At 38.4% G+C, this 21,889-nt stretch overlaps 1 protein-coding gene and 1 pseudogene across 2 annotated transcripts in view; one reads left to right on the top strand and one right to left on the bottom strand.

Annotated features, from left to right (window-relative positions):
- The window catches only part of ANKFN1 (ankyrin repeat and fibronectin type III domain containing 1), a 298,750-nt gene that overhangs the window by 43,210 nt on the left and 233,651 nt on the right, over nt 1-21,889 (bottom strand). For both annotated transcript variants that reach the window (XM_035720842.2, XM_035720841.2), the window contains exons 11-14: nt 16,756-16,855; nt 16,201-16,333; nt 15,606-15,722; nt 8,731-8,946 (exon numbers count right to left, since the gene is read on the bottom strand). In XM_035720842.2, coding sequence (XP_035576735.2) covers nt 8,731-8,946; nt 15,606-15,722; nt 16,201-16,333; nt 16,756-16,855 — 566 coding nt within the window. The remainder of the gene's footprint in view (nt 1-8,730; nt 8,947-15,605; nt 15,723-16,200; nt 16,334-16,755; nt 16,856-21,889) is intronic.
- The window catches only part of LOC125755741 (uncharacterized), a 65,911-nt pseudogene that overhangs the window by 751 nt on the left and 43,271 nt on the right, over nt 1-21,889 (top strand).

Here is a 21,889-nt window from a genome sequence, read left to right as displayed (position 1 = left end):
AAGTGGAAAAATGAAGTTGTGGTTGATTCTTTATCTTGAAAAATGAAACAGTAATAGCAATAGATTTATTTATCTTTCATTATTAACATTTGAGTTGTAGTTATTCATTAATTCTGAGGATGAAGAAAGAATCAAGTATTGATTCCTTTTTTTTTTCTGGCCTTTTTCAGACTAAATTGTATGATAGCTGAAATGCTGTTCCTCACATTTAACTTTCACAGTGTGATCATGAAGAGGATATTTTTGTTTTTGTTTTTAAAGATTTTATTTATTTATTCATGAGAGACACAGAATGAGAGAGAGAGAGGCAGACACAGGCAGAGGGAGAAGCAGGCTCCATGCAGGGAGCCTGACGTGGGACTCGATTCTGGGTCTCCAGGATCACGCCCTGGGCTGAAGGCGGCGCTAAACTGCTCAGCCACCGGGGTTGCCTGAAGAGGATATTTTTGAAGGAGTAATTGAAATCTTCATATTTTTTCCCCTGGGTTTTAAAAAATGTTGATATTCAAGTCATTCTCTTAAGATTCTTGTTCATTTTGTGTTCTTCAGTTGTTAACTGGCCTTCCACTGCTAGATTCTTAATTGTCAATAGCTTTGCCTATGATTTGATTAGGTCTCCACATCATTTTCATCAGCTTCATGAAATTCTGTATCTTTTATAAGATTTTAAAATTTGCTTTGTAATAGATTTGCCCTGAATTTGCATTGTATTTTCACATTATAATATTCCATAGGCAGCAGAAACTGAATGAAGTTATTGGTGCAACAGGAAGTGCCAACCTAAGTTAAGCACAGAAGGATGTTTGAGTGGAGTCTTGTTTTATATGTGGTCAGCTCTCTAGTGAACTACTTCGGTTGTGCCTTTTGCCTTCCTGTACAACTGCAGGAACTCAGATAATGAATAATTAGAAATATGTGTCAGTAGGTAATGCCCACATTTGGGCAGTGGGGGAACTGAAACACAGAGTTAGGAGTGATGAGTCAGGGAGAAATTCCTATAGGCCAGAATGTAGCCTGCTTTTTCCAGGGAGTGAAAAGAAGGAAACAACCCTACCCTGAAATGCAGAGAAGATTAAAAAAGAAGAGAAAACCAAACATTTATACTTGTACAGAATTCTCTATGGAACAGAGAGATATGAAGCCTTCCTTGACCTGTATACTCTGAAGGAGTGATCCCTCCTTTGTAGAATTCATCATCTGCAGCATCTAACATATGCTTGTGTATCATCTCCTCTGTTCCATCCTTTATCAAACATACTGAGTTCCAGGCACTACAGGAGACACTGGGTTTTCAGTTGGACATGATATGATGCTTACTTTTGAAGAGGTTGAGAAAGACAGATGAGTAAACAAATGACCACAATATTCTGAGATTTGTTTTACAATAGAGGCAATGGAGGCATACAGAAGAAAGAGTACTTATTATTTTTCCTCTTTTATATTCTTTTCTTGAACCAGACTATGAAATTAATGGCAGCACTGTGTTTTCTATTGCTTTATGTCCTTAGTAACCAGGGCTATTTCTGTATATGATAGATACACAACATGTGGAATTCAGAACAGCTCCCCTAGCCAGAACATAGGAGAATAGCATGAGAGGGACAAAATAAGAATGTCACAATTGGGAGGAAGGCGCAACTAGCAGGTACAGAAAAGCAAGGCTAAATAACTTTTGTGCTATTTGGCAAAACAAATAAACCTAGAAAAAAATTGGATTTTGTGATGAAGAAGGAAGGAATTCTTATTAATGTCAGGAGATGGATAAGGCAGAACTTTCTGATATCTTCTGTCTTATCTCTTTAGAAAAGATCACAGGTAAATAACAGACTAGAGGAAGTTCTGTCAAAGTGAAATTTTGAGGGGTGCCTGGGTGGCTCAGTTGGTTAGCATCTGCCTTCGACTCCAGTCATGATCCTAGAGTGCTGGGATCTAGCCCTGCTCTGCAGGGAGCCTGCCTCTCCCTCTGCCTCTCCTTCAGCTCATGTTCCCTTTTGCTCTCTCTCTCTCTCAAAATCTTTAAAAAAAACTTTAAAAATGTGAAAATTATAGAAATGAACAGGTAATACAAGAGAAACAAATGAGAGAAGGAAATGAGAGAAGTTAATGAGAGAGGGGAAAATAGAAGTATTCAGATCAGCAGAATTGGATGATATGCACCCAAGGGGTACTTGCTGTACAAGCAGATGCGGCCACAAACCCAAGGGTCATTATTTTTGAGAAGTGATGGGGAGCTGGAAAAGTCCCAAGAGACTAGAAAAGGGCAAATATGCCTATCTTTGAAACAGGAAGGGGAGAAACACAGGATGACCCTAGTAATTAAAGACCACCAACTTATTGATCTTTGGGGAAAATGAGAAAGAACCATCAAATAATCAATTTGCAGTCACCTAGGAATCCTGAGACACTAAATAGGAGTCAAAATGGTTTTTTTAAGGGCAAATCATACAGACAGCTTTAATTTCCAATAGCAAAAGATCAGAATCCATAGACCAGAGAGAAATCTCCAGTGAGATCTGTTTCACTAGATAATCTAGGAAAAGTAGAATCTTGACCACATTACTTTAATAAGCTGACTATCTGGAAGATTTGTGGATAATGGAGATGGTGTGGGAACAGTTGACATATTGAGTGATGGCCCAGTAGGGACTTGTCCTGAGGGCCTGTCTCTTTAGCTTATTTATTGATGTTCCAGACAAAGAAATGAAGAATGTGTGTATCAAAATTGCGGGTCCCCAATTTGTTGTGGTTTTGATTTTCTAGAAAATAGTAATAAAGCTCTGTATGATCTTATGCATTAGAAAAATAAACCTATCATATTTAGAGTTGAAACTTAGTAAGAAAATGTGTTTATAAAGACCCAAATCCAGGAATACAAGTATAGGATGGGATTAAGAGAAAAACATGTGGGGGTTAGAACTAACCACAAATAGAATGAGAGTTAGGAACACACTGTGGTTATGTAAAAACCAACACCATTCTTAGATGGAGTAATTTACTCTTTCATTCATTTTTTTTTTTTTTAAAGACTCTCAGCATCTGCCTGTGTTTTCCTGCCTTTAATAGTCATTTATCCTTCACTAGAATGTTTTTGGAGCCTGAGAAATGTATGGGAAGAGAAAGACACTGTCCCATTCACCTAATCTAGGGTATACTAGGAAGGCCTCCTAAACCAAATCCAGTGTCTGTGGGCTTATATATTGCCTGATTGGACTTCTGATCTGTTTTTCTAGCTTTTATTTCCATTATTGTCCTTTTGTGTCTCATCTCCAGCTGAAATGGATGCTTTTTCCTTCTTCAGACATGTCCTAATCTCTTCTTTAGTTCTTTGTTGGTCTTGAATTCATTGATTCTACTAACTTTTACTGGGCACCTACTATGTATCAAGTGTCATGCTAAAATATTAATGACATCAAGATGAATGAGATGTGATCCTCCCTTTCATGGAACTGAAATTTCAGTGTGTGTGAGAGACACATGTAGCAAGTTTTTCTAACTCTGTAATAAGGATTATGTAAGGTCCATTGTGGACCCAAAGGAGGGTTAGATCTACTTTTCCACCTTATGCCTCGTTACTTTACCATGCCCTCTATTTAATTTAATTCTCTTTAATTCCTTCCTTCCTTCACTTCCTTCCTCTCTTTTTCCCTCTCTTTCTCCATCTCCTTCTCCCTCCCTCCTTCTCTTCTCCTTTCTCTTTTCTCCTTCCTTCCCTCTCTCCTCCTCCTTCTCTACACTCTCTTTCTCCCTCTTTTTTCTCCACCTGGTGAACTTAATTTACCCTTCATGGCTCAGCCAAATGTCACCTCTTCTACAACGCCTTCCCTGATATTTCCAGGGAGAATTAATAGCTGCTTTGTCTGTGTTCCCATAGTACACTGTTTGTACTGCTATCAGGCTCTGGTTTAATTCTGCCTTGTATTACCTTGATTTGTTTACAAGTCTGTCTCCCTCCCTTGACTGAACTCCTTGAGAGCAGGGACCTTGACTTATTCATTTGTTTTTCCTATAGCACCTAGAAGAGTTCCTGGCACCTAGTTGGTGCTGAAAAAAATGTTTATTAAATATGAAGTGAGAGGCCCAGAGGTAGTGGAGTCGGGCTGGGCCTCTAGGAGAGAATTGCTATGCTGGTGCAGTGACCAGGAAGGGTATATCCAACCAATCTCCATTGATCAGGTATCCCTAAGAGCTTGCTAGAGGAATGATAGATGCTTTTCTAGTAACTACAGGGCTTTTGTTTTGTTGCAGAGGGGACGGAAACTGAATTGTCCAGGGAGAGCAAAAGTCTTTGTGGGCCCAAGATGATATTCACTACAAAGAATTTAAGTTTTCTAAATTATTTTCTAACCTTTAAAAATAAAGAGATTTAATTTAAAACTCTAGATTTCCAACTTCTCTTTAAATTAAATTGGGGAACATTTCAACATTAGGACCACTTTCTTCCACTGCAGTTAGATGAGGCTGAATGGGCTGTTCTTTAGATGAGACAAGGGCCCTCTGGATTACTCTAGTCTCTGTTGCTTCTGCTTATTTCTTTTCTTTTTTTTTTTTTAAATTGAGATATAATTCACATACTATAATATTCACCCTTTTAAAGTGTGAAATTCTGTGGGTTTTTTTCCCCTGTGTTCATAAGCTTGTGTGACTATCAGCACTACCTAATTCCAGATCATCTTCATCACTCTGCAAAGAAACCTTGTATTTATTAGCTGTCATGCCCCAGTCCCTCCTCCCTCTGCCCCTGGAACTACTCATCTCCGTGGATTTGCATAGTCTGGATATTTTGTATAAATGGAATTGTATAATTTGTGGCATTTTGTGCCTGGCTTCTTTCATTTAGCATAATGTTCTAAAGGTTCATCTACTTTGAAGCATGGATCAGTACTTCACTAATTTTTATGGCTGAATAATATTCCATTATATGGATATACCATTTTTGTTTATCCATTCATTAGTTGTTGGACATTTGGTTGTTTCCACTCTTTGGCTACTTGAATAATTCTGCTTTGAACATTGCTAAATGAGTTTTTGTGTGAATCCAATTGTTTCTCATGTCCAGCTAGATGGGCTCATTTTCATTCATCTTCCTGATTCCTGTAGTTTTTGATCCCCATGTTAGGGGCTGTTTGAAGGTAGAAAGAGCAGGATTATGCTAGAAAAAAAAAAACAGGAAAGGGCAGAAGAGATAGTAGGTCCCAGACATTGCAGGTGTAAGGGGACACTGGGTGACAAGGAATGCCTAAGGAGAAGAACAGAGCTGGGAGGGGACAGAAGGCAAGTTTCACGGGCTTCTCTCTAGGATGACACTTTTTTTTCCCAAGTATTCAGAGAAAAGGAGGGGGAGGGCTGTAAAGTGGCTTAGCAGAATGGGAGGGGGATTTGGCTAGGAGTCAGGAGATTTGGGTCCTAGTTTCTCTTATACTGCTTTTTGGCTGATAATGACCTTGAAGAGTTATTTCTCTGAAATCTATAGTTTCATCTGTGAACAGGACATAATAAAATTGCCCACCCAATCTCACTGGGTTTTCATAAAAATCAGATGATATTATAGATGTGACAGCATGTTATAAACTTGAAAATAGAGTATGAATGTGAAAGATTAATCTTCAGAGTTCACCTGTGAAGTTTCCCGTTATTAAGGTGACTCTGAAGATCACTGAGTAATTCAGCACTGAGAGGAGCATCCCTATTGGAAATATTCTCATTGCTAATTAGTTTGCTCAGAGGGACTATAATTTGTTCATAATAATTCTCTTCTCCTTCCCAGGCAAGTATGGGAAGAATTTCTTTCTTCTAGATATGAGAAAGGGCAGTAATGAAGGTCTGGGACTTGAGAGGGTCAGGAATTTGAGAGGGTTAGACCATGGAGCTTCCCTGGAGCTCAGATTTTGTTAGAGCCCTTTTCTGTTTTGAAAACCCCATTGCAAACCATACAATTTTATACATCTTTTCCTTCGCTCTTATGGAAAGGTAGAGGGAGTGGTGCAATACCCCAAGGGATGATTAAGGCAATTCCAGGGTCTTTGGGAAGGTAGGGATGAGAGGAGATGGCCTAGGTATGCTCTGAGGATGACCAAGCATTATTTGGATTTTTCTGAGTAGAGAAATAATAATCACTAATACTTATTGAGTGCTCACTTTATGCTACTCTTACAATGCTTTATGTATTGTTAGAACCCTATGAAGTAGAGTTTCTTGCAGAAGAGGAAATATGAGGGATCAGAAATTAAGTAAATTGCCCAACTCTCATAACTAGACAAGGTGGAGTCAGGAATCATATCCAGTCAGTCGGATTCCAAAGTGGTGCCTCAGTATGTGTTGCGATATGGCAGGAAGAAGTCTAAGCTTCCAGTCTGAAGGCCCGATGGTCATCACTTTACTGACCATGAGAGACGAGAGTGGTTTGTGGCCTAGAATTGTGGGAAGTTACCCAGCCTGCTTTGGGCAAAGACCAAGACTTGTGACAACTTCCATGTTGAGTTGGTGGGGCCAACTCCTGACATAATTAAAGTCCAGGAGTGATTGGATACCAGCCCCAGTAGTTTTATCCCCCATTTCCTCTCCAGTATAAGACCTGTAGGAAGGAGGGGAGAGAGAAGAAATAGGAGGAGAAGAAGGAGAGTGGGGGTTGGTGGGAATGACATCAAGCAGAAATATGCCAGTCAGAGGGGGTAAATTTTCCACTTGAATCTGTGTGGAAACCTGATCTTGCCTCTATTTTTGGTCCCCTTCTCTAACAACCTTTCGCCAGATTGGAATTTTTCTGCACCTGTAACACATTTTTAATGTAATAAGTCTAGGAGAAACCAGGTATTATATCATGCTGGGGCCTGTGCTGTGTTTCTAGGAGCAAAGGTAGCCCAGACCCCAGTTTATCCCTATAGGGGATTAGTGTATTAGTCACCCTGTAAAAGCTCAATTTATTATGATTTTTTAAATGTTTCTTTTAGCACTTGCTTATAAAGGGTGAAGAGGGGAGCCACGAATGTGTCTGTGTTCCCTGCCCCCACCTCCTACACACGCACCCCCTATCAATTTCATATGAACCCAGATTCCATAAAATCAAAGCCAGAGGTATTGGCTTTGACCAATTAGCTTACCTTTGCAACACTGGACTCTATTCTGGTTTGGGCTAGTGCAAAGGTTGGAAAGGTGAGACTATTATATCAATAACTCCTCAGTGGGGAATGAAAATAAGACAGTGGGCTGGTGGCTTAGCTTTTTAGGGTGATCATGAAAGGCCACAGGCACCAAGGCTCGGGTTTGACTTATTTATATGGGACAGAGCCCTTTCTTTCCCATTACTCTGGACTGGCTGTCTTGTACATATATTCCATTGGTTGCACAGGGCTCCATCAAGGTAGGTGTTTCTGCCAGCTTTACCATCTAACTGGAGAGTACTATAGAACTCATCCCCATGACTGGGTTTAAAAAAATAATGAAGGCAGCCCAGGTGGCTCAGAGGTTTAGTGCCGCCTTCAGCCCAGGGCGTGGTCCTGGAGATCTGGGATCGAGTCCCACGTCAGGCTCCCTGCATGGAGCCTGCTTCTCCCTCTGCCTGTGTCTCTGCCATTCTCTCTCTCTCTCTCTCTCTCTCTCTCTCTGTGTCTCATGAATAAATAAATAAAATCTTTAAAAAAATAAAAATAAAATAAAAAAAGAATGAAAGAAAGAAAAAGAAACCGTGTGAAAGAAAAAGAATGAAAGAAAGAAAAAGAATTCCCATAAGAACATGTGAGGGGTGTTGTGTGGAGAAAGTGCTGGACTCAGGAACAGAAGATATACTTTGTATCCTGGTTATGCCAGCCTGCCTGAATCTTGATCTAAGCTGGCTAAATTTTGAATTTTGGTCGCTGTTCTGTTCTCATATGAGTCTTCCATCATTTATTTCATTTCAATCCCTCATGACTGAAATCCTAACTCCTGCCTGGAAATGTGATGTGACATGGCAGAAAGAAGCATGATTCCAGTCAGAAGAACTGAATTTAGGTTTCAGCTCTGTCATTGTCTAGGTGTGTGCCCCGGGACAAATGCAAGTTTTGCAGGAACTGAAGTGAATACAATTTTGGGAGCCTTCTTTAAGGAGAAGAATACAAAATTGTAAAGGTCTCTGCCAGGGCATTGGAAGGGGCTTGTGCAAGTGAAGAGCTGAATGTGCTGGAGCTTCATTAGCTTCACTAACTCTGCCTCTTTCTGTGGCCATATGTCATACAATCTCTGAATCTCAGTCATTTCATTTCCTAAAATGCACTTCATCATGCCTGTCTGACCCAGGGGAGCATTATAAGGAACAAATGAGTAAATATGTGTTAAAGAGTGTTTTTATTCAGAATGTTTTATACACATACATACACACATACAGAGTCCAGAAATGTATTATTATTATTATAGTTCCTTCAGATATTGGTTTAATGTTTTGATTATATTACCTGTAGACCCCTACTCAAACATTTGTCTCAATGTTTCTCATTGGTTCATTGGCCAGGGGTATTTTCAGAATGCTCACCACTTGTACTTGTACTGCTTGATGAATTCCAGATCTGGAGAGTGATAAATAAAAAATAAGCTTCTGAATCTTTCCTATGTGTGGAATACAAGCAATGAAATACCTCTGGGCCCTCTCGACTCCATCACTACATTTGTAAATGGCTCTTGGTATATTTCACTAGAGCCTCAATAAGTGTGTTTGAAACTTTAAATATACAGTATTAGAAAACTGAAAAGACTACATACCTGGATGGTTATCAGTAAAATGTCTAAGGCTGTTGGCTCCTCAGGTGTTGACAAAGACTTCCTCTGGCTTTGTAGCTTTGAGATCTGCATCCATTTGCCATTAAAAAATGAATAGAGCATCTCCACTTCTCTGATGGTGACTATGAGGATGTTTCCATGCCGGTCTTTAATGGGTTCATAGTAAACTCTTCCCAAGTTGTGTGTTCCAAGTAAATTCTAGAAACAAATAGATTTCTGGTAGCTGGGATGATATTGTACAAAGTAACATAATTGCAACAAAAGACACTGCATAATTAACTGATATTTCTGAAAAGTTTTTTTTCAAGCAAACTTAAACCTAGAATATGTGGCACCGCAGAAATGTACTTAACAGAGGCTCAAAGAAAATCTCTTCACCATAAGCCTGCAAAGATTATAGCAAGAGGCACAAAATTATGTTTTTTTAAGCAAATTCAATATCTGTAAATATCTCTTACCCACATAGACACACCAGTACATAGACCTCAGTTACCAGCACTTGAAGAGAATCCCAGATGTTTTAAAGAAAAATGCCTGATATTTCAAGTATGCCACTTGTGGAGTTTTCAAGAGATCTACAGTAAGCTGGTATGAACTGGGGTTGTTTAAAATGAAGAAGTGAATTGACAATGTAGCACATTGTACAGGTCCCTAAATGAGCACATTCCTTTCAAGATACTTTAATTGGGAGATTGGCCTGGTTTGACTTATCTGCATTTCAGGGGGTTCTATTTATTTAAAATTACATTAAAATTGTTTGTGAGCTAGGTCAATTGAGGCAGACAATACTTTTAGTAAGATAGGAGGAGAAAGACACCACATCAAATGTGGAGGGGGTCAGGCAGATGTTCTAAAATAGAGTTTTAAAAATATGCAGGGTTTGAAGATTTCTAACCTAGAACACTGGACGAATAGGATAAAATACCCTTTTACTTTGAATATCTGTGATTTTTCAAAAATCACATAAATCATCTCAGTTGCCATTTGTGAGCTCAGGTAAATGTTGATGACCTGTTAGCAGGAGAGCGAAAGTAGAACTGGAACTTGGAAAAGTGACATGGATGACCTAAAAATGAATGCACCAGCTGGTCATATCTGCAGCTATGAAAACACTGGAATGTTCCTTCGTGGTAGAGACTGTGTCTTATATCTTTTATTTTTCCTCATTAGCACTGGACACATAAGTAAGAAATTTATTTCATAAATAATTATTGACATATAAACATTTGGTGGGATCATTATTTTTAAAAATAATTTAATTATTCAGTCAGATTATTCCTTTTCAATAATTGACTTCTAAACCATAGAGAAGTTAATTGAGTAAAGCTTTTCATCCAGCCCTCTGTAGTAAGACAGTTTTAACTAAAGGCAGTTTGCTGCCAAGTAATACTGATAAATACTGATAAGTAAACTGGCTATCAAAGAAAAGAAGACCTGCTTTAGAACATAGGCCAATTTCTGTGGTGTAAATGCTCCCACTTATGCTGGCTGATTTAAAGCTACCAAGGTACCAAGAGTTTGACAACAGGCTTTCAAAATTCCTGAGTATTTAATAGTTGGCTCTCCTGAGTCAGTACAAGTTGGCGCCAGCACACCACTGATGCTGAGCCTTTAGTTATACTGGTGTTGAGTTTCAGGACGGGCTGCTGTTCATTAACTCTTAGACTTCTGAAAAATCATTTACCCTTTCTAGCCCTGAGTTTCATCATCTAAAATTAAGGGGTCAGCCCTTATGTAATCCTTACGTTACAGAGTGTTTGGGAGATTCAGTGAAACAATGCTTGAGAAAGTATTTTGTAAACTCTCAAGCTTCACATAACTGGGGTATGGCCTTTCTGCATATTCTAATTGGAATCCCACCTTGGCTTACACTTGCTCCTTTTCAAGACTCCGCCTAGGTTTCATCCTTTCTGGGAAGACTTTCCCAACTCTCTCAGAATTTACCATCCCTTCTTTTGTCCAGAATTGCTCCCTGTACAAATTTATATCTGGCTTTCCTGCAGATTGATGTACATGTCATGAGCTCATGGTTGTTTTATTTCTGTGTCTCTGGGTTACTTGCATAGTGCCTGGCACATATTAATAGCTCAATAAGTCTTTGTTGACTGAATTAACATTTTATCATTAGGACATTGGAAAATATGATTTATTTTGGACCAAAGCTGATGAGGAGACATTGAATGTGGTGGTCATTTCATTTAAGCAGAGTTTTCATCAGTGGTTCACCATCAGCTTTGGATATGTTGACCAATAGTTTGAATAAGAAGGCACTAAAAGTCTCCCTGAAATTCTTTATTGACATCAAATTGGGTTGGATAGCTAGCTCTGGACAGAGTCCAATTTCAAAGCAGAATATCCTTGTGAAAATAAACTGCAACCATGTTCCAAGAGGGCAAATTTGAGATTCTTTAGGACCTAAAGGAAAACCAAACCATCTTGATGCCTGTCATGCTATGCAATCAAGATTGGGAAATCTGGGAACCCCGAGGATCCTACAAGTTAAAGAAGAATAAAAGCTACCTGATGGCTCACAGGAATGCATCTAAGTTGTAATCAGAACAAATCACAGGACTATCAATAAGCCTTAGACAGATAAGCACACTATTTAAGCAGCTTGGGGGACATGGGAAGTTGAAGGAAATCCAGAGTAGAGATATTAAGGCCTAGAAAAGGACAGTTAAATTATGGGGAAACCTTTATCCCTCTTCTGAAAAATGAAAAAGACATGGTATTCATAAGTTGTTACCTGGATTTTACTCACTAGCACTAATTTCTGAAGGTAATGGAGAAAGAAAGTTTAATGTAACCAATCCTCAGTGTGAGATAATTACTTATTTTGAGGATAAGTATTTCAGATAACCCTCAATGTGAAAGCAGTGTACACTTCTGCCCGTTGGGGACTCTGTCATTTTCCTAAGGGTGGAAAAAACAGTGTGGGGTACAGGTTTTCTCATCTTATTATTTTTAATCCAAATGATGGCAGATAATTGTTTTTCTTCCTCCTTAGGTCATATTAATCAATTAATTAATTCATACTTTACTTTCTTTCAAATAAATCTAAGTCCACTTCTCGTAAATCAGCTTCAAATGATTCAGGATAGACTATTTTGACTTTTCAAACTATGTGGATAATTTCTTCTATTTAAATTTTTTGTATGCTTTTTGTAAATGAACACATAATAAGATGATAAAAGTATTGGAAAGAATGTAGGCTTTAGAGTTATATAGATCTTGATTTGTATCCAGATTGTGCTACTTCCTATTAATATGACCTTGGGCAAATTATATAACCTTTCTAGTCCTCAGTTTTACCATTTGTTAAATGATTATCAATAATACTACTTCCTGGGGATCCCTGGGTGCCTCAGCAGTTTAGTGCCTGCCTTCAGCCCAGGGCGTGATCCTGGAGCCCCGAGATGGGAGTCCTGCATCGGGCTCCCTGCATAGAGCCTGCTTCTCCCTCTGCCTGCGTCTCTGCCTGTATCTCTGCCTCTCTCTCTCTCTCTCTTTTGTTCTCTGTGTCTCTCATGAATAAATAAATAAAATCTTTAAAAAAAATTTCTCATTAGGGTGTAGTGGGTGGAGATTAAGTGAGATATAGTTTGTAAAGCACTTATCACAGTGCCTGGAATGTATTCTGTGAAATAAAAGTTGTTTTGTAATTATTACTTATTATTATGTATTAAAGGACTTCACTACAGAGCAGAAATTGGAATATAAGGCACCTGGTGCTCAGTGGTTGGTATGCACTGTAATGAAGGCAAGTCAGTGTGCTGTGGAAACAGGAGGAGGAGAAAGATGGTGATGGTGGGGATAAAGAGCCGCTCTTGAAAGAGCATGAGTCAGGGCATGATGTGGTCAGAATCTTTTTTGGCTACTCTGGCAGAAGTGTGGAGAATGGATTAGAGTGTGTGTGTGTGTGTGTGTGTGTGTGTGTGTGTGTATATACACAATATATAGAATACTGGAAGCAGGAGCATGACTTTGGAGGCTTTTGATGTAATTGGGGTAATCAGGCAGTGGTAGTGATACTGGAAAGGAGAGGACAGTACAGTGAAATATACCAGAGGTAGGTCCACAGGATTTATGTATGGCTGATGCTAATCAAGCTATTTAAGAATGCACTTTTATTTTCCTCATAACATTGTAAAAAATGTTAGTTTAGCAAAGAGACCTGAAATATTAAGTAGCAATTTTCCCAAATTCAGTTTTCTTCCTCTTGTGAGGTGTGTTTCTGTGCCTTGTCATTTATTTCCCTCTCACTACCTAAACATCAAAGGTGGGTTCACAATTTTCAGACATTTTCATCCTAAAGATCAGCAAATAGTTTGGGCAATAGGATATAAATAAATAAATAAATAAATAAATAAATAAATAAATAAATAAATAAATTTGACAATGACTCCTGTTATTTTTTTTTTTTTTGACTCCTGTTATTTAAGCAGGTGAACAGAAATGTGAAGTAGGGAAGGGAATGCATAGCAGTGCTCTGGCCTTTGATGGGCACTGTAAAGGGTAACTATTTACTGAGCACTGTGAGGTGCTGGTCACCATGCAGGGCTGGTGAACTATTCAGGTGGTGACTATGGCATGAGGGTACATTTCTGTGATCCTTTTTTTTTTTTAATAAGAGTACCCCCAAGTGTGATCTTTAGGGTGCAGGGGTTGGACAAATAGATTGATTTATCCAACGAATACTATTGTAATAAGAGCAATGAAAGAGAAAGATCAATGCCAGGAGGCTTTGTAAGTTGGTAATGGGAAAAGAATTCCAATTTATTTTCTTAATGAATTATACAGTGAAGTCATCACCTGATATGGGGATGGAGAGTGTGGGGAAGGGATAGAGGTGTAAGAGAAAGTTTTAAATAGTTGCCTTATAGTTTGGGAAAGTGAAGTTAGTAGAGAGATGGAATGTGATCACTAGGTAACATATGTGAGAATTATAGCCATAAATTTAACAACAACAACAACAACAACAACAAAACCAGCCTCCTTTTTTGGTGACTTTTATGCAGTAGTGTGCAAATAATCCAGTGTAGACATGTTGGATTCATCCAGGCTTGGAATTTTTCTTTAATAATATGGGGGGAGACAGCAGCCAGACATTTAGAATATTTTCAAGGGAGTGATTAGAATGGGCCAAGGAATCTAAGCTGGACAAAGAAGGAAATGGCATCAGAAGGGGGTTGATAAATTATGAAAAGTGGTGGGGTCAATACATTGGGGGCCAGGGAAATCCAAGAACTATTGCAATGGGAGTAGTTGAGTAGGGGGATACTGACCATCATGACTTCTCTCTACCACCTCAGCATCTAGCTTCACTGGCTATGACAGCCAGACCCTTCTCATGTTACTGATATGAAATGGATGTGTTCTAGAAATAAAGAGGCCCATTTGAAATTCTAAGCTTGTTCAGTGTGATCCAAGCATGTCTGGGCTCTATGGTGGGTTAATGAAGAATCCGCTAAGGTGCCTGAGTCTCTTGAGAAAGAACTTATCTAAGGTACCAAAGAGCCTCCTGAGAATGAGGTGGCTTTATCCTAGGGAAAGAGCAGTTTGAGGTGCAGTGGCTTTTTCCACCTAAGGCTGATTAGTGATGAAAGGAAGGGACACTTTGAATTCAGTACAGTCATCATGGCCCAGCTCCAAGAACTTTTCCTTGAGTTGAAGAAAATTTTGTAGCCAAGAGTGAGTTGAAATAGAGCCCACTGTTTGCTAAAATCTCTGAGGCAGCTCAGCACACAGGCAGTAACCTGTTTATGCAATGAAGTGTAGCACAGAAGGAGTAAGAGTTGCCTTTCAGAATTATAATAGCAGCACAATAATTGTTACTATTTCAGGTGGTTGAATTGTTATTATTGTGTGGGTCAAGAAATGAAGTTCCTGTAATTGCTGGTGGGGGTGGAGCCACAGAATTTTTTTTTTTTTTTTGTTATGATCCTATTTTTATGCCTTGGCTGGTATGGCCTGGCCAAACATAGCTTACATAGATTCCTGTTATGTGTATTTCTGGGGTTTATGTAACTGACAGCTTTGTAGGTAAATACCCATCACTGATAAAAGTTCAGTGATCTCTTAAAAACTTCCAATTCTGTATAGCTAGAACCACAAATTCAGATAATAGAAAACAGTGAAAGGAAAACCCAGAAGAACTTGGTTAAAATTCAGTGTCATTTATGAGAGGGGCTTTGTAACCTACAAATGTTCTTGTTGGACTTGGGAACCTGATCTGATTAGGTTAATAATATAGAAGGAAGGATGAATAAATTTGGGATTAAAGGTAAGCTTCTAAGAGCTAGCTTGTCTTTTTTTTTTTTTTTGCCATTTGTCTTCTTTTCTTTTCCTTTTCTTTTTTTCCATAAAGTAAGCAAAAATATATGCGAATTCCTGTGCTTTAACAAAAGATCAAGTGAAGAAATTATTCAAAATATCTGCTGGTCTCTCTTTCCATCTCTATGTGCTCATAGATGCACAGGATACCAGAGCAGCAAGGGTTTGTCCTGTGATTGAGTCAAACTCCTCTTATTTTACAAGTGATGAAACTGAGGCCCAGAAATGAGAAATGAGTTGACTGATTAATATCAAATCCAGAACTCAAGTCTCACCTCTTGTTTAGGGGGTCACTCCTAGACTCTTGAAGAGAGACCCTTGCTCCTTGTCCAGGAAATTGCCAAAGGCACAGTTTCCCTACGTGAACAGATGTGCAGCTCAGACTGCCTAAGAAGCCTTTATATTCTTAGGGATCTGAAAGAGAAGGAAGACCATCCTTTTCCTTTCCAGGTGGACTTGGTAACCAAGCTGACCAAGCTTTTTAAGATTTCTGTGGGAATCTGGATTGAAGCCTGGCCCCTCACCTGTAGCTGGGCTGTTGCTGTGAGCATCTTCTGCCGAGTTTGCAGCACTGTGGATGAGGACATGGAAATAGGTACGCTTTGTCTTAACCACCTTATATCTTCCCACATACAAGACAGCTGCAAAAAAAGTCACGAGGTCATATCATCATCCAAGCCAGTACATGATTTAGGTTGTGGCATCAAAGCAAAAAGCAGGGAAAAGGAAACCTGACCCCTGATGTTTGTTCTCCAGTCCATTTTCAGATACATGCAAAACAACTTTTTGATCTCTATCCAATTGGAAAAAGATCTGAATGTTAATGAAATAGTCAGATCCACATTTTAGTCTTTGCCAAATGATCCCATAACTCAGAATAGTGGAGACACAATCTGACAGGGCGCAAGCTTCTTTGCTTTGAAAATGTAGTGTAGATGCTACTTTGGCATTTTTTTTATGGCACAGGGCATATCAGGGCTGAAAGAAGACCTTTGAGATAATTTACTCCCACCCCAATACTTTGATCACTGAAGACTCCTCAACAAAGGTTTCTGAGATTTATGCAAAGAAACATTGGTGCAAACTGGGGGAAAATGAAATCAGAACCGAGTAGTATACCTTTGTGAACCACAGAAAATCTTGTGTAATGGAACTGGTGTGAGAGTCATCAATTTCAACAATCGGTATTTGATCTTCGTTGGTGACTAACATATTGTCTTTGTAATAAAATATAACGGCTATGTAGAGTCCCCTAAAAAACAAAAGTAAAATAAAAAATTGTCTCCATGTGTCACCTCTGCCAAGCTTGAATCATGGAAAAATATATTTTTGGTGATGATAAAAGATCATTTAAAATATACCTATGAGCCACATGTTCACAGGCTAGAACTCAGTGAAATTATTATCTTGCCCAAATTCTCAGAGAAAAGTGAATTTCTACTCTTTTAATAACAAAAAGGAAAAATTTGTACCAACTTTCTTTTTTTTTTTTTTTTGGTATTTTTTTTTTATTGGAGTTCAATTTGCCAACATATAGCATAACACCCAGTGCTCATCCCGTCAAGTGCCCCCCTCAGTGCCCATCATCACCCAGTCACCAACTTTCTACTAAGAATCCAAACCAGCTGATTCCTGAGAAATGAAGACCTACTGGAAAAGCTTCATAGGACCCACCGTTTTAAAGTCTTCACAAACTTATTTGAGGAATGGAATAGGTGTTTCAGGCTCCTTGAGACTGACTGCTTGCGGCCTGTGGTTTGTAATTTTGAAGTTTCTGAAACACAGAAAAAAAAATACAGTGTAAATTCCATTGGCAGTATAACACTCCTAGTACCTTCTTCCCACCTTCCTGCCTTCCTCTTCCCCATGCCATTGGTGTCACTTATCCTCAGTTCATGTAGGATTTCAGCTCATTCATTACTACAAAAAGTTCATCTCTTGAGTTGCCAGTGGTTACTTCAATTAATGATCAGTTCCTCAAAAATGTTGGAGATTAGTAACATTTATAACTCCAAGGGAAACTACTTAGGCATTTTGTTTATATTTTCCAGATGAGTGATTTATTATAATGTAGGATAAAAAGAAATGGAATAAAATCTTTGCCCTCCTCCCATTGCCTTTAATATTCACACATTTCTCAGTGCTGGCAAAGCTCTTCTCGTTTGTCTACATATTCCATTAATTTTTTTTTCATTATACAGTTGATATAGGCACATTACAGAAAGTCTGGAAAATAGATAAAAAGAACAAAACTCCACCCATATCATCTTGCCACTTTAGTTCAACTGCTGCTAGCATTCTGGGGCAATTTTTTCCAGTGTATATGTTGGCTTACAAAAATAGTTGTACGCATAGGTATGATTGTTATTATTCAGAAGAAGAAACTGAGATTGAGAGGTTAAAATGGATTGCTCAAGAATAAAAAGCCAGTACCAGAAAAATGGAGACATTAGTTTGCTAAACAAATATTTTTCTGTACACTACTATGTGCAAGGTTCGGTGGCTACATTGGTGAGCAGATCATTCATTGCTTCTGTTTATCCCTTCTATTTACAACCTAGAGATTTCACTGATAAAACTTGCAGGCTTCCCCAGATAGTTTTTAAAATAGTACTCCATGGAGCTGAGCTAAATGATCACTGATTTCAATTCTCATATTCTGTATAATCAAGAGAAGCTGAGGTTGTTGGGGGTCATCACCAAACTTCAGACAGATGTCACTGGGGTGAGAATATGGTTTGTGTCACTGCTTTTTGGTGTGGAAAGCTGGGCAATAGCCTGTGGCTGAGGCCTAGTATGGCTCTGCCTATGATCCTATAGGACCAGTTGGGAATAAGCTGACACAAACTTTCATGCCAGCTTCAAGCTAGTGCTGGGAATGGTTATTCCTGGCAGAACAAAACAAAAACATTTTTTTCTGACTTGAACATGAATTTGGCTGGTCATACTGTGCTTGAAAATGATGCTGCTGAGACTTCCGGTTAAAGGCAGCATATTGAACATATTCTATTACATACTTCCTAAATCTCACTCAAACCAGAGTAAAAAGAATTTAAAAAAAAGAAGGAAACTACATAAATCTATAAAGACAAAGAGATGGGAAAGGAAACAAAAGCAAGTGAACTTTGGTAGTTGGAAAGCAGATGAACAGATGGATTTAGCAGACTTGAGAAAGATGAATCCTAAGCCAGCGGTGGAGAAGACTGAGAAGTAACCCGATTCACCCCTTGGGTACCACATACTGCTGAAAGTGGGGGATGAGTATGGAGCTAAAATAAGAGGGATGTTTAAAAAGCAGTTGGACTTCTGGATCTTCTCCTCTAACCTGTATAGCTGAACAAATGCCCCTTCTCCACTCTAGAAAAAAAGCTCTAGTGGCTTATTCTCTGAAAAACATAAAAATGGGTTTCTAGAGTGGCAGACATGGAGTACAGTTAAAAGTGGGGGTGGGATGGTAGTACTGTACCCAAAACAGGTGGATTAAATGAAAATTTCCACTATAGGTTATTTCCCCACCAGGCTCTCAGAACATTGATACTCAAACTTACACCCTCCATTAAGGACATTGGAAAAAACCTTTCTGGAGACTCTGACTAGACTAAGAGAATTCACCCAAAGCTTCTGACATTGCTTTCCTTGGTTTCTTAAAGAAAAGGCCATGCCAGATCATGCTTACAGTGATAGGCTATATCTATATAGATAAAGAGCCCTATCCATGTACCCAGAGCTCCCCAACAGCTATTGACTCTCTTTCTTAATTCTCAGTGAACATCCAAAGATCACCAGGCAGATGTGAAAAGCATCTAATAGGAAAGACAGAGGCCAAAATAAAAAATAAAAGAGCAATTTAGAGAGGAGACAATGCTGAGAGAAGAAACTATAAAAAGAAATGAAGCCTATCATTAATAGCCTGAGAGAGAAACAAAGGCACTGTATCCTTGTAAAAAGAATAGAAATCTAAGAGAAATACTCAGAGAATAAAAGAGAGTACTGGAAATTAAAAAATATAGTATCAAAAACTGAAAAACTCAGTAGAAAGCTTAGAAAATAAGGTTGCAGAAATCTCTGAGAGAGAGCATAAGGACATAGGGATGGAAAATAGAAGAGAAATTAACTGGCTAATCTAGGAGGTTCCACATCAAACTATGAGATCTGGTAGGAGAGAGCATAGAAAAAAGAGGGAGAGACATACTTAAATAATTAACATACAGGAATATATCCCATAGTTGAAGGGTATAGCTTCCCATATTGAAAGGGTTTGCCAGGTCCTTAGCACAACAAACAATACACCCACACTACGGCATTCCTTTTTTTGTATTATTCAATATATTAAGAGGATAAGGGGTTGGAATGGTAATGTGCATGTAAGGGGGGGGGAGGGGAAAAAAGGAAAATCATCCTTCCTTAGATAATGCCTCAAACTTAAAAAAAAAATCAAGAATTAGCAATAAAACATGTTATTCAGCGACATGAAGAAAATATCAAAGCAGAGTTTAGAGTATTGATGTTAATTAAAAAGAAACTTAAAAACCTTCCAGAGAACGAAAAAAAAAGGTATCCTATAAAACCTCTGGAATCAGAATGACATCAGACTTCTCAGCACTGAATGCTAGAAAAGAACAAAGCAACTCCTTCAAAACCTGACAATTATTTCAACCAAGGATTCTGTACTTATCTGAAACCTTAAATAAATGGTAGGTAGAACAAATGCATTTTTGGACAGTGTATCCAAAAGTTAGCTCCTAAGAATCCTCTCAGGAAATGACTAGAGTAAGGATTCCACCACAATGAAGGACTAACCAAAAAAAGTAAGACCTATAATACAAAAATAAACAATCCAGTGTTGGAGGGTGCCAGAGTAGTCCTAAGATGCCAGCTGTGCACCAGACACAGGCAGCCAGCAACCAGTCTAGGTTGGAGCAGGTCACAGGGCTTGGAGAGGTTTCTTCAAGAAGATGCAGTTGAAACAGTACTATTATATTTGATTGATTGAGAGAAGATTGACAGAATTGCAGAATAGTGTGGGGATGAATTAGTTATAACCACATAGAAAAACAATAAAACATACAATAAAATATGATTTTTAAATACAGGGAGAACAAAAAGTTATCCAGGAAAGGAAAATAATCATAGAATTAAGTGACCATTATAATGTAAGCAATAAATATTGATCTTACTAAAATTATGATACAAATACATTATTAGGAGGACAAAGGGTAGGGATTGTGCAAGTTAAGAGAGCAGAGGGGAAAAATCATCTTAGTGATTGTAATGCCTCAAATTTTAAAAAAATGAAAGATTAGCAGTAGAAACATGTTATTTAGAGAGATGAGTAAAATATCAAAAGAATTGGCTAAAAGAATTGATTGTCTTTGGGAAATAAAAAATGGAGAATGGGAGGAATTGCTTTTTCTAAATAATAAAGCTCTTAAGTGCTTTACTTATTTAAAGTCACTCAGTCCTTAAAGAATGGCTGATAAGTATAATTTTTTTTTAAAGATTTCGAGAGAGAGAGAGAGAGACATCACAAGTGGGAGGAAAAGGGAGAGAAAATCTGAAGCAGACTCTGCTCTGCATTTTACAGGTGAGCAAAACTGAGTTATAGCCAGAGTAGGTAATTGCACAAGGTCACACAGCTAGTAAATGTCCAGTCTGAATTTGAACCCAGCTAATCTATGATCTTAGCTGCTTATGCTAAGACAACTCTCACATTATAATCATATATAACATCAATTAAAGATTAAACTGAAAAAAAAAAAGAAAATTGAGAAATACTACTACTAGCTGGGAAAGGGGCCCGTGTAAATGTTAAATATTCTGAGTCTTCTCCATTCTGGGCACATGAAAGAATTTCATTTTTTGAAACCCTGTGGTTGGGTGTAGCCATGTGCCCAGTTCTGGCCAATGAATTTTGAATGTCCATATGAGATATTCAAGAGTTTCTTTTCCTTCTTCCATGAGTGCTGATAAATATTTCTAGAGAAAGGATGATAACACAAAAGGACAGCTTTCAGCTGACAGTGGTAGACCTATAGCTTGTGGAAGAAATAAATATTTAAGGAGTCATTTGGTTACTGCAGCATGATATATAGCTCATCTTGACTGATTCAAGGTCTATACTGACACACTGAGCCATTGATACAGTGGCTTCTGACTTATGTCTCTATGTAGCTCAGGGCTCTGGAACAGTGGTCGGTTTTCTGGACTCCGAATGCAGTAATTCTTTAGCTTTTAAGTGCTTGGCACATACAGAGTTTATTTTATTCATATTGATATGTTTAGCACCTGACACATAGTAGGCTGTGTTTCAGTTAATGTTTGCCAGCTGAAAAATTGGATGATAATTGAAATTCATTCCCACAGGGCACTGCCATGATGAACACAACTGGCTTCTTTATTACTCATTATGCATGTCAGGGCATAAACTGAATAATAAAGGCTGCTCCACATCTCCGTTGAATTTGTATCCCAGTACTGAACATGCAGGTTAACTGTGGCCACTTCTTTAGCCAAAATACAGAAATTAATGTCGGTTTTGTTATCTCCCATGTAGGGCTTTGGTAGTAGAAGGGCTGTTTTATTATTATTTCTGCATTTGGAATATGCTGTGTATTTACTGAGCACTCCAGGCTCATTACAATGGAGTCAATGATTACACTTTAATTCTAGGATTTATCAGTACAGTGTAATATTGGTTTCAGGAGTAGAAATCAGTGATTCTTAACATGCAACACCGAGTGCTTCTCACAACACATGCCCTCCTTAATATCCATCCCGCCCTCCGCACCCCCATCTAGCCCCTCCTCCT

The sequence above is a fragment of the Canis lupus genome, chromosome 9 (assembly GCF_003254725.2).
Source record: "Canis lupus dingo isolate Sandy chromosome 9, ASM325472v2, whole genome shotgun sequence".
Classification (NCBI taxonomy): domain Eukaryota; kingdom Metazoa; phylum Chordata; class Mammalia; order Carnivora; family Canidae; genus Canis; species Canis lupus.
The sequence above is the reverse complement of the archived record's forward strand: the minus strand, read 5'-3'. Positions and strand labels throughout refer to the sequence as shown.